Source organism: Syngnathoides biaculeatus, chromosome 12, assembly GCF_019802595.1.
Source record: "Syngnathoides biaculeatus isolate LvHL_M chromosome 12, ASM1980259v1, whole genome shotgun sequence".
In the NCBI taxonomy this organism is placed as follows: domain Eukaryota; kingdom Metazoa; phylum Chordata; class Actinopteri; order Syngnathiformes; family Syngnathidae; genus Syngnathoides; species Syngnathoides biaculeatus.
This window is the reverse complement of record NC_084651.1, coordinates 3,794,806-3,810,923: the sequence shown is the minus strand read 5'-3', so window position 1 is coordinate 3,810,923 and position 16,118 is coordinate 3,794,806. Positions and strand designations below refer to the sequence as shown.

The 16,118-nt window shown below is 45.0% G+C and overlaps 1 protein-coding gene across 11 annotated transcripts in view; it reads left to right on the top strand.

Annotated features, from left to right (window-relative positions):
* Nucleotides 1-15,751, top strand: part of LOC133509469 (reticulon-4-like) — a 29,902-nt gene extending 14,151 nt beyond the window's left edge. For 9 of the 11 annotated variants that reach the window (XM_061836487.1, XM_061836483.1, XM_061836484.1 and 6 more), the window contains 6 exons: nucleotides 12,247-12,454; nucleotides 12,526-12,664; nucleotides 12,773-12,842; nucleotides 13,365-13,411; nucleotides 13,514-13,572; nucleotides 14,868-15,751. In XM_061836487.1, the coding sequence (XP_061692471.1) occupies nucleotides 12,247-12,454; nucleotides 12,526-12,664; nucleotides 12,773-12,842; nucleotides 13,365-13,411; nucleotides 13,514-13,572; nucleotides 14,868-14,910 (566 nt within the window). In that variant the 3' untranslated portion in view covers nucleotides 14,911-15,751. Of the gene's footprint in view, nucleotides 1-3,545; nucleotides 3,705-7,892; nucleotides 8,040-12,246; nucleotides 12,455-12,525; nucleotides 12,665-12,772; nucleotides 12,843-13,364; nucleotides 13,412-13,513; nucleotides 13,573-14,867 lie in introns of those variants that run through there. The other 2 variants (XM_061836493.1, XM_061836494.1) reach the window with 2 other exon arrangements.
* The last annotated feature ends 367 nt before the right edge of the window (nucleotides 15,752-16,118 follow it).

The following is a 16,118-nucleotide window of genomic DNA, read 5'->3' as shown; positions in this document are numbered from 1 at the left end:
TAGTTAATGCACAACTCAATTTAGCTAATAACCCAGAATGCTAATCAGAAAACCGACACGCACTCACCCACAGATGTGGACCCAGATTGTAGCCCCGCCCTCTTAACTGGTTGTCAAAATGAACAGCACGCAAATGCCTGGACTTTAATGCTCATCTCGTACATTTCAACTTAATATTTTTTTGAAGAAGCTCATGTTTCACATTTGCTTGAAATTTCAAAGAGCTTCTGAAAGAAATATGTATTCACCGTTTTAAGGATTGTGAGTGACCATGAACCCAAATGAATGGAAAGCTGATTTTTCACATTTTAAATGTAGTGAAACGTCGAATGAAAAGTTCCTGCCCATTGACATTACTCACTACTTTGTTTTATCAATGCAAAGCTGACAGGGGTGGGCAAACTTTTTGGCTGGGGGGGCACATTGACTTTTAAAATTTGACAGCTGGCCCAAGTCAGAACCAGATGCTTCGATTTAAAAGATAAATAAATAAAGTCATTGTAGTGTTAATACTTTAGTTTACTTGTTTTGTTGATCACCCCCCCCACCCCACCCCCGCGCCCCCAGTCCATTTTGTTATGGAAATTAGTCACTGTGATTTGTTACAAGTACAAATCCATAGATATTGAAAAATGTCACTTGTTTTGTGTAGTCTTTACCAATGTTCACTCTAAGCTGTGCAATTGCGCACTTGTCGAACATTGTCAGCGCACATGAAAACTGATCGAGCGCAGTGAACCACAGCCTGTTTTTTTTTTTTTTTTTTTTTTTTTTTTTTTTTACGGAAGCACATGGTCTCTGCTCAGCCTACTTCTACTTCCTAGTTTACCTGACACCGCCCCCCTCCGCTCTCAAAAAGGTACACTCATAATCACAGGCAGCTGCATTTTTATATCTGCGGGCATGACTGACCACACCTGTACATTTTATCAAATTGTGAGTGACTGGGCAATTCTTAAAAAACAGCTGCCAAGTGGCAGGGATATTGCTTATCCACATTACAAAAAAAGATATATATTTTTTTAATCTTTTTTTTATAATAATTTGTCATTTGCTGCTCGACACTCACTGTTGAAATTTGTTTTGGTCCAATCCTGGTTGGTTAAGGGTGGGAGCCGAGTGTACACAGAATCTCCAAAATGCAGTCGTTGTATCCCCGGATCTGCCGTGCTACCTAGCGGATTCCTTCGACGTTACGGACGAGGTCAAATGAATGTAGTCGTGATTTTGGTACGGTTTGGGCCATATTCTACCAACGTTTGGCGGGCCGGATTGAAACGGCCCACGAGCCAGATGTGGCCCACGGGCTGTGTTTTTCTACTCCTGCTGTATTGCCTTCGGGTCTGTGGCCCAAATCACGTCTGCAAGTCCAAAAGAGGAGATCCATTTTCAGTTTAAAGTTGACCTTTTTTCCCCCGACTACACAAACAAGCTCACGACTTTCATAGGTAGACGATTCAGACTTTTAAAGTTCTGGATCTTGTCTGACTTTAAAATTTGATGCAGGTCCATCTTGTGAAGTGCATACTTGTCAATTTTGGCTTCTCTTCCTCTCGACAACTTCTGCACGTTTTGACGCATCGACAAGTTCTCACAGGACCGTGGACAAGTTTTGTCCCTTGCAGTAATCAAGTTTTAACCTTTTACTTCGAATAGAAAAGACGTGACTCATCCTTCGCAGGACGACTCGGCTGAGGTTTCACTGATATTTTGTAGTGTGTGTGTGTGTGTGTGTGTGTGTGTGTGTGTGTGTGTGTGTGTGTGTGTTAGGGATCCCCTGCTAATTAAAGCCTCCTCCCTGCATTGCGACACTGGCAAGACCCGCCACTAGAGCTGATTCTGATTCTGTTGAAAGACAAGTCAGCAAAGATTGCTTGTCGCACCGGCTGACTCTCACGAACATGTAAAATAGTGACAGGCCCCTTACACGTCTTCAGGTTTTATGTAAATGTACAAAGTGTAGATTCGTAGGATAAGGTGCATACTTGCAATTGTCTAGATTGCATCGGCCGTATTTATGAAGGTGAACCGTAGCTGACCGGGTGAAGAGACTTTGTACTTTTACGTAACCGACCGACCGACCGACCGACCGATTCTGTCGCCGCGGGAGTGACTTCGTGTTCACGGGAACATGACATCACGTAGGAGCCAAAGGTTGCGGAACATTGTGGGGCATTTATCCAATCAGGTTGCTCCCGGAGTCAAGATCGAGTTCCAATATGAGCTTTTGGATTGAGCGCTAGTTTTAATGTAGCTGCTTTTGCTTGGTTAACTTTTGAAGGCGACCGCTCCCCCCAAGTGGCGCTACGCAGCTACTACAACTAAAGCAGAAATGTTCTTGGACTTCCAGCGTGACTCATTTCTGTCACTCAATTAGACCACATCCTGGAAACAGATTTTTAGTTTTAGTTTTTTACTCACCTTTTACAAACCAGCCATTTTCTGTAGTGCTTGTTGTCATTGGGTGGGGTCGTACTCTGGATAAGAGGCAGGACACACCCCGGACTGGTCGCCAGTCAGTGGCAGGGCACATGTAGTAGGCAAGCGAGCATTCACGCTCACATCCATGCTCATCAGTTTACCTAACGTGCTTCTTTTGGAGTGTGGTAGAACCTGCAAAGATTCAATGCTGGTAGCTCAGAGCTGTGAGGCAGTTGTGTTAACCACTAGGCTTACCGTGCTACACCCCTTTATTTTATTTTTCAAATAAAATATCCATCCATTTTCTTTGCCGCTTATCCTCACGAGGATCGCGGGGAGTGCTGGAGCCTTTCCCGGCTGTCAACGGGCAAGAGGCAGGGTGGTACACTCTGAACTGGTTGCCAGCCAATCACAGGGCACACATCGAGACAAAGAGCCGCAAACACAGTCACACCGAGGGGCAATTTAGAGTGTCCAATTAATGTTGAATGTTTTTGGGATGTGGGAGGAAACCGGAGTGCCCACCCGGGGGAAAAAAAAACCCATGCAGGCACGTGGAGAACGTGTAAACTCTACTCAGGCGGCTCCGGGATCGAACCCCGGACCTCAGAACTGTGTGGCCAACGCTTTACCAGGTGAAAAAATTTTGTTACGATACTGTTGCCGGTGATCGTCACAGCGATCGCTTTGAAATGAAAGAAATAAGAGATATAATAATAATAATAATCGAACTGGTTAGAAACCATAACCAAATCTGTCAATGAAACCCTGACATTTAGAATTTTGGACTTCAACCCTTGCTTGATACTGCGATGACTTGAAAGAGTTTATCTGGGAAGCTTTTATTGACGTTGATCCCGATGGGACGAAGTGTAGCGGTTTGTCGCATTTTTCTAGAAAGGTTTGAAGACGGTTGCAAATGGGTATGAATGCGATGAAGTGTTACGTTTGAAGCCGTATTCCTACTTTGGGGGCCAGCCTGCATTGAGGGCGTCGATGAAGGTAGCGCCTGAAATGCTGAGGAGTCAAAAAGCTTTCATTGCCAAATCCGCGGAGGGACGGCGCAGTCGCTTTTTGTTGCTGCGTCAGAACGCCCAGTGGCTGACGGTCAGCTGACCGTTTATTCGCTGTCTGCGGTATTCGCCGCCCCCTCCGTCCTTCTTGTCTTCCCTCTTCTTCCTCCCTTTCCCGGTGGGCTCTGTCCATGTGGAATGTACGCTTGTGATCGTCCGGCATGGAGACGGCACGCGTGGACGCAATTAAAGCGACGTGGAGGCAGCAGGGTACGCAGCGGTATTTTGTTTGACTTTTTGGCGGAAATGATAACGGCACGTTTTCTGTTGCGTACGTGACCGCCTGCCTTCTCCTCGGAGCTGAGCGGAGAACATAAAAACGGTAGTTTCGAGGCTTCTTTGGTGATCGGGTTGAAATTGTTTCAAATTCAGTTTTGGATAAGTTTACCGATGAGAGGTGTCACCGTTGTACGCTCTGTTTTTTCGGGGGGGGGGGGGGATTCATTTCGTGTTACACTATTTGTAGCGTCTTCTCTTTGGGTGTCCCTGTGCAGCAAAAGAAACTCCAGTTTTACGTCTTTTAAGATGATTCATATGTTTTGAGGTTGAAAAAAGGAAATTATATTAGAGATGGGTTTAAGGCATGATTTAAAATTTTGGCAAGAAGGAGCTCTTGTACGGCAAACGCAATCGTTGTTCAAAGAATACTGCTGAGATTCATTCATGCATGAACATCCACAATATTCATTACACATGGACTTTACCTGGGTACCATTGTTTTCTCTTATCCCAGGAAGATTGTTGACTGAGAATTACTAAATGATTTGATCTGATTTAATCCAACAAAAAGTATCTTCTAAACCACAAACACACTTGACAGTCTGGTCACTCTTTAGTCTGTATTAAGCCAGTCAATTTTTTTTTTGTATTCCGTCCGCTATCTCGGTTGTGCGTGGCATTTGTCCGCTTGCGCGGGAGAGGTTTTTCTTTACCGTTGCGACATGTAGCCCAAGACCTTTGTCCCGCACTCACACGGTGTCCAAAGGTTAGACGCCAGAGGCGGAGGTCTTTGCTGGCACCTCAGGGATCAAATATGTGAATAAATAAGTGCAATCATTCTTAAACTTCTTCGAGTTCAATTTTGAGGATTCTGTTGATACAGTTTCCTTTGGGTCCTGTGGCTGCCTCCCACATTTGGGATGGGAAAAAAACCTTGCTAATGCTAAAAGACTAAAATGTCGATTGGTGTGGATGTGTACGTTCATGGTAGTCGGCGCCCTGCGATTGGCTGGTGACCAATTCAGGGTGTACAAAGCCTCTCTCCCAAAGTAAGCTGGGATCAGCTCAGGCTCGCCCGAGACCCCGATGAGCACGAGCGCTGTGGGAAAATGGGTGGATGATGCACTGCGGCCAGATGGACTTAATAACCGGACACTAGAGTAGTTCCGGTCCGTTGTGGTAAAGAGGGAGCTAAGTCGAAAAGCCAAGCTCTCAGTTTACCAGTCGATCTACGTTCCTACCCTCACCTATGGGCATGAGCGAAAGAACAAGATCCCAGATACAAGCGGCCGAAATGAGTTTCCTCTACAGGGTGTCCGGGTTCTCCCTTACAGATAAATTGAGAAGCTCGGTCAGCAGGGAGGGGCTCAGTGTCGAGCCGCTAATTCTCCGAATTAAAAGGAGCCAGATGAGGTGGCTGGGGCATCTGATTCAGACGCCTCCCTGGTGAGTTGTTCCGGGCACGTCCCACCGAAAAGACACCCCGAGGACAACCCAGGACACGTTGGAGAGGCTATCTCTCTCGGCTGCCTTGGGAACGCCTCGGCATCCCTCCGGAAGAAGTGGCTGGGGAAAGGGAAGTCTGGGTATCCCCTGCTGAAACTACTTCCCCCGCGACCTGACCCGGAAAAGCGGTAGATAATGGATGGTTGGATGGATGGATGGATGGATGGATGGATGGATGGATGGAGTAGTAGTTTAATACGAAACATTATGTGTTCATGCTGTATGAGTACAACCGTCAAACAATAATACCTATTATAAGAGAACTTTGGTTCATAACGCTCCAGAGGTTCCGAACGGAGCATAAACAGTCAAATATTGTTGTAGTGTGCTTGTCTGGGGCAGTTTTTCAACTTCAGGACATGAATGACTTGCTGCAAAAAAAAAAAAAAAAGGAACCGTGACTTCTGCTGTCTACCAAAAATGACTGAAGAAAAGTGTCCAGCCATCTGTTTGTGACCTAAAACTGAAATTTTTGATGCTGGGAAATGTTTTTGTGACATCCAAAAAATCAGGAAGGAGGCAAACACTTTTTCACACCCCTACAGCTGTCCAAATGTTTTATGTTTTAAACATCCATCCATCTTCTTAGCCGCTTATCCTCACAGGGGTCGCAGGGAGTGCTGGAGCCTATCCCGGCTGTCAACGGGCAGGAGGCAGGGAACACCCTGAACTGGTCGCCAGCCAATCGCAGGGCGCATGAAGACAGACAGCAGTCGCACTCACAGTCACACCTTGGGGCAATTTAGAGTGTCCAATTAATGTTACATGTTTTTGGAGTGCTTGGAAGAAGCCCACATAGCCACAGGGAGAACATGCACACTCCACACAGGCGAGCCCGGGATTGAACCCGGGACCTGAGAACTGTGAGGCCAACGCCTTCCAGCTGATCCACCATCTTTTAAACAGTGTGATACTCGTGATCGTCCTTCAATGAAAACTTGATTTCTGATCTACTGATAATGATATTTTTGGCATTATTGCATATTACGCAAAGAGTGTAAATGTAAGAGGTCCCACAGCTCAGTGGTGAGAGCATTGGTTTGGTAAACCAGGGGTCGCGAGTTCATATCTCACTGGGGCCTCGACTCCCGAAGGGGAGTTGCGTCAGGATGGGCATCCGGCGTAAAAACTGTGCCAAACAAATATCAGTGTTCATCTGAGAGGGTACGCTGTGGCCACCCCGAACGGGACAAGCTGAAAGAAACTTACTTTCTACGCAAGGTGTGGAAAAGTCCCTTTATGTAAAACTTGAGGGCCGCACGAACATTAAACTTCCATATTAAGCGAGGGCCACAAAATATTGTCTTGTGGGCCACAAGTGGCCCGCGGCCGGCCAGCTTGAGACCCCTGATCTAGACTTGTCGCGGTTTCCAAACCCTCACATTCATCCATTCTCGCACGCATTCAAACAGGCAACTGCTACCATGCAAGTTGAGGTTCAGTGTTTTGCCCAAGGGCACTTCAACACAGAGACATACATTCGGACTAACCCTGCGGGAAATGACGATGAAGCGTAACGGTGGTGGTTGGGGAGGAGGAAGTCATGTGATGCGATGCGCTCATCACATGTGAGGTCACATTATGTGTGGAATTTTAATATCTCGAAAGCATGCAGCGGCTGTTATGTCAAGCAGTTATTAATTATGTCTTCGGTCGAGCTCAATGCGATTGTGTTCCAAAAAGTATCTCCACTTGCCCTGCGATTGGCTGCGACCAGTTCAGGGCGTACTCCGCCTCCTGCCCGTCGACAGCTGGGATAGGCTCCAGCACTCCCCGCCACCTTCGTGAGGATAAGCGGGGGGAATGGATGGACGTGGTCTGACTCGTTTGGCTGAGCTGCGGATTTGGAGAGACACTAGGTGGCGCATGAAGATGATTTTGTTTGGCTCTTCAGGCTAATTGTAGCACAACAAAATACATGTCTGGTGTAGGTGTACAACCTCTTGTTGCAGGGAACAAAAAATATATTTAAAAATGTATAATTCCTAGAGTATTATTTTTTTATTACTGCTGAAATATGTCAATTTTTGATTTTTTTTAAAACCAACTTCCTTGTAGAAAATCAATGAGATTGAGGCATTATTTTGAGTTAAAATTTTACACATAAAACTGAGGTATAAAAACTGTATTGATTATTATATTCATAAAGAGGTTTGTCTGTGGCCAAGATTGGTGTGAATACAAATGACAATTTCATTTAATGTACATTTACATATGCATTTTAACACATTATTTTTACAAAATTATTTGATCATAAGGGAGAAATCACTTCAAATTAACCACTTTACATAACTGTGTGCGTGTTTCTTTCGGCTTGTCCCTTTTGGGGTCGCCACAGCGTGTCATCTCAGAGGAACGCACATATGTTTGGCACAATTTTTACGCTGGATGCCCTTCCTGACGCAACCCTTCTCAGGGACTGTGTAATCATGTTAATTTGGATATTGGAGATTAAATTGCTGTACTTTTAAATAACGTGAATTTTTTAAAAGTGACTTATTTCGTGGCCTTATAAATTACTGTATGTTTTAAATAACGTGAATTTTTTGAAAGTGGCATATTTCGTGGCCTTATCTGTCCAAATCAAACGTTGCGTGGCCACTGAAGTTCTCGAACGTTCTCGCTCGGGGCGTGCACGCGCTTCCCTTTCGGAAACACCAGCGCGTGCCAGCGTGTCGTTCTCGCCTCCGCGCGCGCGCGCGCATGGAAGAGGCAAAGTGTAGTGCGCATGCGCGGCGTTCACCTCGGGCGCCAGTGGGCGGAGCCTCGGAGCCGCAGCTGCGTGTTTTCCGCGGAGGTTCAACATGGACGCCAAGCGGGGTTAGTGCGATCATCGCCTTCGATTCATTCCTTCGCTCGCGTGCTTTGGCGTTTGCGTGATGTGGCCGGGCCGTGCGTGGGGATGACGAGCATTTAGTCGGGCGAGCGGAGCCACCCCGCGGAGGTCATTGCCGGGGGTCCGCGGCAAGTAGCCCCCTTCCGCTGCTGGGGAGGAGGGCAGACGGCACCCCGCTGATGGCTGCCCGCGGGGCGGGGGGGTCGCCGCGGTGGGTTCGGCTCGGTGGCGCACAAACGAGAACAGCGCTCGCTCTCGAGCTTGCTGACGCGGACTCGACTTGTCTATTTTTAGTCCGGCTTCGGGGGTGCTCGCCGCCCGAGACCATATGTAGCCAAGCGGCCACATTCGGACCGCGGTACCGCCTCTTTTTTTTTTTTTTTTTACTTTTCTTGCCCTCTCAGCTGTTTTTCTGCCGGCGGTTTTTAAATTATTATTTTTCTTATCTTTTATGTCCAATGCAGCGTATCGCTCGAAAAAGATTTTGAAGGAAAAGCCTCGGTATCGGGCACGCGGTTAATGACGCCATTGTTGTCGCGTAATTATAACGTCATCTGTATGTCGCATCGAATACTGTGCAGTAGCCACTGACCTAAAAAAAGACTGGTCAGCGCATACACATCGAGCGGTATGTCCATTGGTTGAAGCCGGTTGGCCGCCATCTTGGTACTCCCAAAACGATTGGAGGGCATGGTTTACAAATTGGATTATGGCGGGGTTTTTCTCTCAAAATTTGCCATGTAGAATTAAAACTGGTCGTGTGAACTTGACATTATTTTCAGTTCTGCTAACATGAAGGATTTTTAATTCGACGTGCGAAGCTCCAAAAAAAGGTTAAGCGCAAAGGAAAGCTATAGAACACTGTGACTAGCAAGAAACCTTGCATATTACCTCGGCCCGATTTACGCGACGTTAACTTTTCCCAAAGTATGCTGTGAAGTAGCATCATCATAGCATAGCAAAAAAAACTAAGCATTTTGTGTCATGAAAACATTCAATTTTAAGTCAATCAATTAGATATATTTTTGGAAATAAGTACTCGCAATGGGGGGAAAAAAACATGCTAAACGCATTGTTCATTTGTGGTCTCTGCGACGTCCCATTTCAGACAGAATTTCAACTTGTTTCCTTGCTTTTGAAAATCAAATTGAATTTGCAGAGTTCTGTATTATGAAATTCATCAAAAATTTAACAGAAAATGTGTTTTCTTGCTTATCCACTGATGAAGTTTGGGAAAATATTAGATTTCTTTTTCGCGAAAAACCGTCGACCTATAAAGGCGAAGCAGAGTGAACAACAACTGTAGACAAAACTTTGTTCAAGTGAATTAAGCTCATCAGAAAATTAAAAAAAACCACTTTACAAACTTTAACGGTGTCAAAATAAAGCTTTTTAATGTACCTGCAGAATGTTTTCTCACAACCACGAAACTCGTGATTAACGCATGGTTGTTTAGGGAGTATCAAGATGGCGGATGGCAACTTCAGTTTTTAGTGGCCTTTTTTTTTTTTTTAACATTTTGTGTCTTAAAGTTTCAAGATTAGTCGAGAGGTCATAATGAATAGAAAGAAAACTCTTTGGTCATCCACGTTGTTCTACTTGTACTACGAATATGAAGCAAAACCCCTGTAAAATTTTGAACTTTTTTTTTTTTCTGTATCGATGCAATGCATCATGGGACTCTGTTTTATATTGATCGTTGTCCAATAATTTTTAACTGTGCATTATGGGATACCGTGATAAACCATGGGATGTCACACACCCAAAAAAATATCTCTTAATATGGAAATTGTAATCACGGTGGAATTATTGTCGTAGATTCGGTTTGATGTGAAGTAGAACAAAGGACAAAGAGCATTAACAGCTGCATCTTATTATCAAACCCTTTGACAATTGTTGACTTGAATAATTCCTAATTAATGAACATACGCTGCTGAGTGGTTGCCAGGCAACAGAGGTGATGAATAGACTCAAATTACTCATCATATTCACTCAGTCTACACTGGCCATTTGTCATATGGTGGATTTACTCCATTACCTCAGGACCCAGGAAAACATGAGCAAATGTGTTTGTCTCGCTTGAGGCTTATGCTCACAAGAATCGTGATCAGGAGTCGCCGACATTTCTTTCGCTTTAATGTGGGTCAGACAAGAGTTCCACTTAGATGAAGTCACATGACTGCACAGTTTTATGCTTCGACGGCCAAATCTGACTCAAAACTACTTCTTGTTTTCTACGCGATGGCGCAAGAGTGACTTTGCAATTTCGGCCAACGACGAGTAGTCTGTTCTTCGTGTTATGATTGATGAATTCGACATATCTCCTTTTATTGAAATGCAAACAAAATTATGATTCACCTGCAACATCAGTGAGAAAATAGACCAAAATGTTTATGATTGTTTTCCAAAATAAAAGCAGATGTTTGCGAAATGTTGTTTGGATGAAACAAATCGGGTAACCTTAATGGAGGCCTCTAGAAATCAAATAAGTTTTAATGTTAAGAGGCTGAACGTGAGGATTTCGACAGTTCTGCGTGAATTTCTCTGGAGGACTACTCAATTATCAATATAGTTGATTAATTTCAGAATCGATTAGATGCTGATGAACGTTTGCACCGCTCGTCTTTTACCATTTCTGTGAATGAAGCAGCGTGGCACAAAAACAGAAGCCGAACGATTTTCTTTTGGACCGCGAGGCTTTTGAGGGGCGACGAGGTGCCCGGCCGAGGTCCGTTCGGAGGCTCCTGAGCGACAGCTGCGCCCGTGACGCCGCGGTTTCATCCGGAGAATTCCACGCGGGTCAGAGACATTATTAGATGACGCCTGTCGGCTCGCGCGCCGGTGAACAAAGAATTGTGCGACTTCATATCGAATTATGCTAACGGTGGGCAGATTCGTATGTCAAACTTATTCGGTGTTTAGCAGCTAATCATTGTTTGAGAAGTTATTTACATGTAAAACCTTTTTTTTTTAATTGTATTTTATTTTACTCAAAACACCAAAGGTGTCGCTACAAATCTGTTGCTAAACTGATGTTAGCCTGTTATCAGCAACTAGCAAGTCTCCAATATTTCTTTGACTCACACTCGTAGATTGTTGCAATTCATCATTTTAAGACCACATACTCAACAAAGAAGTTCTTAGACCTTGAAATCTTACATTCCGTCCAACTTTTAAGTGTCAACACGTCACTTCATATAGCGTCTTCCTCTTTGTCAACCTTCCTTGTGTACAACCCGAGTTCTCGATCAAATGAAACGTGTGACCACATTTCCTTTGATTACAACGGTTATCCCTGCACCATCCTACGTCTACTTCCGAGTTTAGCTGACACCGCCCCCCTCCCCTCTTAAAGCGGTACACTCGTCAATACAAACAGAACACACACCCGCAGCGTTATATCTGCGGGCATGACTGACCAAGCCCGTACATTTTTCAGATGTGAGTGACTGCAATTCCAATTTATGCACCATTTGGGAACAAGTGTTTGTAAACGGAGTAAAGTGAACGATAAAATTCCAGTATTGTGATTAGTTGATTAACTGTTTCAGCCCGAGAGTTTATATATAGTTCACAATACGTATCTAACTTAATAGTGATAAGGTAGTACGGAATGAGCGTATAATGCGTTCAGAATATTTTCCCGTTATGCTACTCTCTATTAAAGTTATTCCAGAAGAAAAGCAATCAACTACTGTTTCAAATCTCTTCGGCGGGGGTGACTCGCCCCCTGGAAGTTGTTTTCTTTTCCCCAAAGAGCTCTTTGGAGCCATGATTGGGGGTTAATAGTCCTCAATAGGAAGAAAAAACTATGTAAATGGAGCTACCGGGACACGTCTACGTACAGAGGCTGCGTTATGCACAATAACATATTTATGAGTTTTTGGGTGGGCGTTCGAGTACTGGATTTTTTAAATCGCAAGGAAAAAAAATCTCAATTTTCGCTTGAAAAACAAATTGTTCAAGAACTGAGTAGAAAAACATTTTTGGGAAGTGTCAATGACCCCCCCCCCCCCGTTTAGTATCTTACTTTAAAGCAAAATCTAAGAGGAAAAAAATGGATTATTTCCCACAATATGAGAGTAGGTCACATTTTTATTAGGCGCTGACTCATTTGACGCACACTCGGTAACGTTTGATCGGAGCGCGACGCGACGGCTAACGTTGGCTTTGTCTCGCCGGCGCCCCCAGTGGCGGATCTGGTGTACTGGCGCGACGTGAAGACCACCGGCGTGGTGTTCGGGGCGGCGCTGCTGCTGCTGCTGTCGCTGACGGTGTGCAGCATCGTCAGCGTGTGCTCCTACGTGGGCCTGGCGCTGCTCTCCGTCACCGTCTGCTTCCGCATCTACAAAGGCATCCTGCAGGCCATCCAGAAGTCCGACGAGGGCCACCCCTTCAAGTGAGCGGCTTCTTTCGGCGCTCGCCGTACGCCCGCTTCCCGTCCGCTGACGGCTCCGTTCCCGTCCGCAGGCAGTACCTGGAACGCGAGGTGGCGCTGTCCGAGGACATGGTGCACAAGTACGGCGACGTCCTCCTGGAGAAAATCAACAAGACCGTCAGCGAGCTGAGGCGTCTCTTCCTGGTTGAGGACCTGGTGGACTCCATCAAGGTGGGAAGTCGTCGTCCTTCTTTCTCTTTGGTCCTTTTTTTTTTTTTTTTTTTACGCGGTGGCCCACAAAAAAAAAAAAAAATCACCCCGGAATGTGTGCGCTTCCAGTTCGCCGTCCTGATGTGGGTCCTGACCTACGTGGGCGCGATCTTCAACGGACTCACGCTGGTCATCCTGGGTGAGCGCCGCGCTTTCGGACCTGCGCTCCAAAATAACCGAGAAATGGAGACGTGAAATATAATTTGAAAAGGCGGAGGAAAAGTACACTTGGTTCTGAAGTTTGTCCTCACGGGCCACAATCAAGGAAAATAACACTTCTTATATGATAACTTTACTAATTTATAATCTCGCCCGCGAATAGGTATTTGAGTTTTCTTCATGGATCGTCCCAAAAAAACAGAATCAGATTAAAACACTTCAATATTTTGATATACTGAAGGATATAAGGCGTGAAAATCATGACGTCCCAAAAATGGGACGCTGGCCACCAATGGGTTAAGTGCAAACATGGGTGTAGTTTCGATATTCACATGTAGGGGGGTGGGGGGGGCGCTCCAAAATTCCCACTTTTTCCCCAGAAAACGAAAAATCAAGCTCATTGCACTGCAAATTCAGTTTCTCTGTTTAAATCATTCTAACGTGAAAACTGCAACAATCGCAGTTTCTCGTCTATTGATTTCATCTTTTATTTTTTTTTTAGCCGTTATCGCAGCCTTCAGCTGTCCGATCATCTACGAGAAACACCAGGTAAGAATTTTAACATCCGACCATTTTGTGCTATTCCTCCTCTTTGTTGTTGATTGTTTTTTTTTTTTTTTTCTAACCTTCTTTTTCCATATTTTGTATCAGGCTCAAATCGATCACTACTTGGCGCTCATCAACAACCAAATCAAAGACGTCATTGGAAAGTAAGTTTTGACTTTTGACTTGATAGTAATAAAAGTATGAATGCGACAATTTTGAAAATGGACAAACTGAAAACGAGGTTGACGTGAAGGTCAAATAACTTTATATATATAATTTTTTTTTAACATTGTTGACCATTCACTTACCGTAATTCCCGGCCTACAGAGCGCACGTGGATACAAGCCTCACCGAGTACATTTGTAAAGGAAATACCATTTGGTACATCCATACGCCGCAAGTGCCCACGTTGAAACACGAGATATTTACAAAGACAGTACACAGAAAGAGTTTAATGCTAATGCTAATGCCACGCTAGTGCTAACGCTAACAGGGCCGGCTAAAATAAAACTTACCGGTAAATATCAATGAGACACGCCAGTAACAGCAGCAACACGTTAGCACAGCGCTAACGCTCGCGCAACGCTAACAGTGCCGGATAAAAATCACTTCCTCTGCACATAATCTTCCGGTCTCATTCTTACCTTTTCTGTTCGAGTGCCCCCTCGCGGGCAAAAAAAAAAAAAAAACGCACAAATTAGCCGCATCACCGCATAAACCGCAGGGTTGAAAGCGTGTGAAAAAAGTTGCGGCTTGTAGGCCGGAAATTACGGTACTTTGCTTTTCTGCTTCTCCTAAATCGGGTCCCAACCGTGCGATCTCCGGGCGAAAGGTGGGCCACGCCCCCAACTGGTCGCCAGCCAATCGCAGGCCACACAGAAACAAACGCGTGCGCACTCACATTCACACTTAATTTCAGCCGGGACCGGGATTCGAACCCCGGTCCTCAGAACTCTGAGGCAGGTGTGCAAACATTTTCTCAACCAGAATGAGCATTGTTGAAATAATGAATGGACGTTAACGAAATAATTCAAAACATTTTGTCAATGACATAAAAGTGACCGCTGAAAAAATGTTGACAGGGTAGTACAATAGTTAGCAAAAAGTTCACAAAAGTAAACTTATGAAAGTGAGCATAAAAATGAGTCACCATAGCAACAAAAAAATGAGCAAAAGTGGCAATTTTAGAACTTGACATGCTGGCAAAAGAAAAACGCAACCTTAAAAAAGTAATTGAAGTTTGAAAAAAAAGTTTTAACTACGAGTGTGGCGAAAGTTTAAAATATTGTTTTCTATTACACAGGTCGTGAATATTTAAAATGAATGATTCCTGCGGTATTTGGGCTTTCACCTGGGAGTTAACGTTTCGACATTCTTGGTGCGATGTATGGGGGCCCCGGAACGGAGCCTTGAGGGACACACCGCGTGTTGATCACTTTGGCGTTTTTTTGTCTTCTAGGATCCAGGCCAAAGTTCCTGGGATGAAACGCAAACCCGAGTGACAAGAAGATGAAGAGGGAAAGTGCGGAGAAGAAGCTGGCTGGACGGAGAGGAAGGGAATGACGGGGAAGCGGCGTTTGTTGTCTACGTAGTTTTCGGGGGAGGTGGGGGGGGGGCCCTTCTGAGTTTGGCAAATAATACAATTTTTTTTTTTTCCTCCCTCCCACTTGTGAACTTTTTGGTTTTCTGGCAGAGGACTCGATGCGTGAAAGGCCCCACACCTTGCACCCCCGGGGGAGGTCACGCTCCCCCCCCCGGATGTTCGTGGACTGCCGATCGACACCTTTTGTCGTCGTCGTTTTGTAAGAAAGTTTGTGTGCGAGCACTTTAGTTAGACAGGCCAGATTTTGCCCCCCCCCTCCAGCCGGCTTCTTCCTCTTTGTGGAGGAAGTTTTTGTTTTTTCGTTTGTTGTTGTTTTTTTTTTTTTTTTTTTTTTTTGCCCGAAGGTGGGCGGGGCTTCGAGCATCTTCATCATCTTCACGGCTTGTGAGTAACGCGCTAGGCTCATCTTTCTGGAAAAAACGTTCGGCAGTCCGTCGTCTTGGTGTCATGGCCGCTATGTAGTGACGGAAGAATCCCCCGTTTCCTGTACGTTTCACAACATCCGATGATTTCCGACGTGAGAAACAACAAGCAAGGCATTTCAAAAAAAAAAATAATAATAATAAGCATATTACAATATATGTGGAGCTCAACTCTTTGTAAACTTCCAGCATTTGCTTGAATTGTGTGATCGACTCGTTCATACTTAAAAATTGTGACCAGAAAAAGTTTGTGGAATGCGTTGTAAGATGTAAACATTATCTACCAATAAAGCTTCTAGAACAAGAGACAAAACAACACTCCGGTGCCGCCGCCTCGTCAATTTTTACTGGAAATTACCGTCATTCTCGGAGCGCGCTTGGTTACAAGCCTCACCCAGTACATTTGTAAAGGAAATACCATTTGGTACATAGATAGGCCGCAACCGTGTAAAAGCTGCAAGAGCGCGCATTGAAAGACGAGATATCTACGGTACGCAGAGAGTTTAACGCTAGCGTCGCCGCACTTATGCTAACGCTAGCGTCTCTGCGCTAACAGGGCCGGTTAAAAAAAAAAACATACTGGTAAAAATCGGCGAGACACGGCAGTAACGCGCTAACAGGGCCGGACCGGTAAAAGTCACTTCCTCGGCACATATATTCAACCGGTCTCGCGCTTACCTTTTCC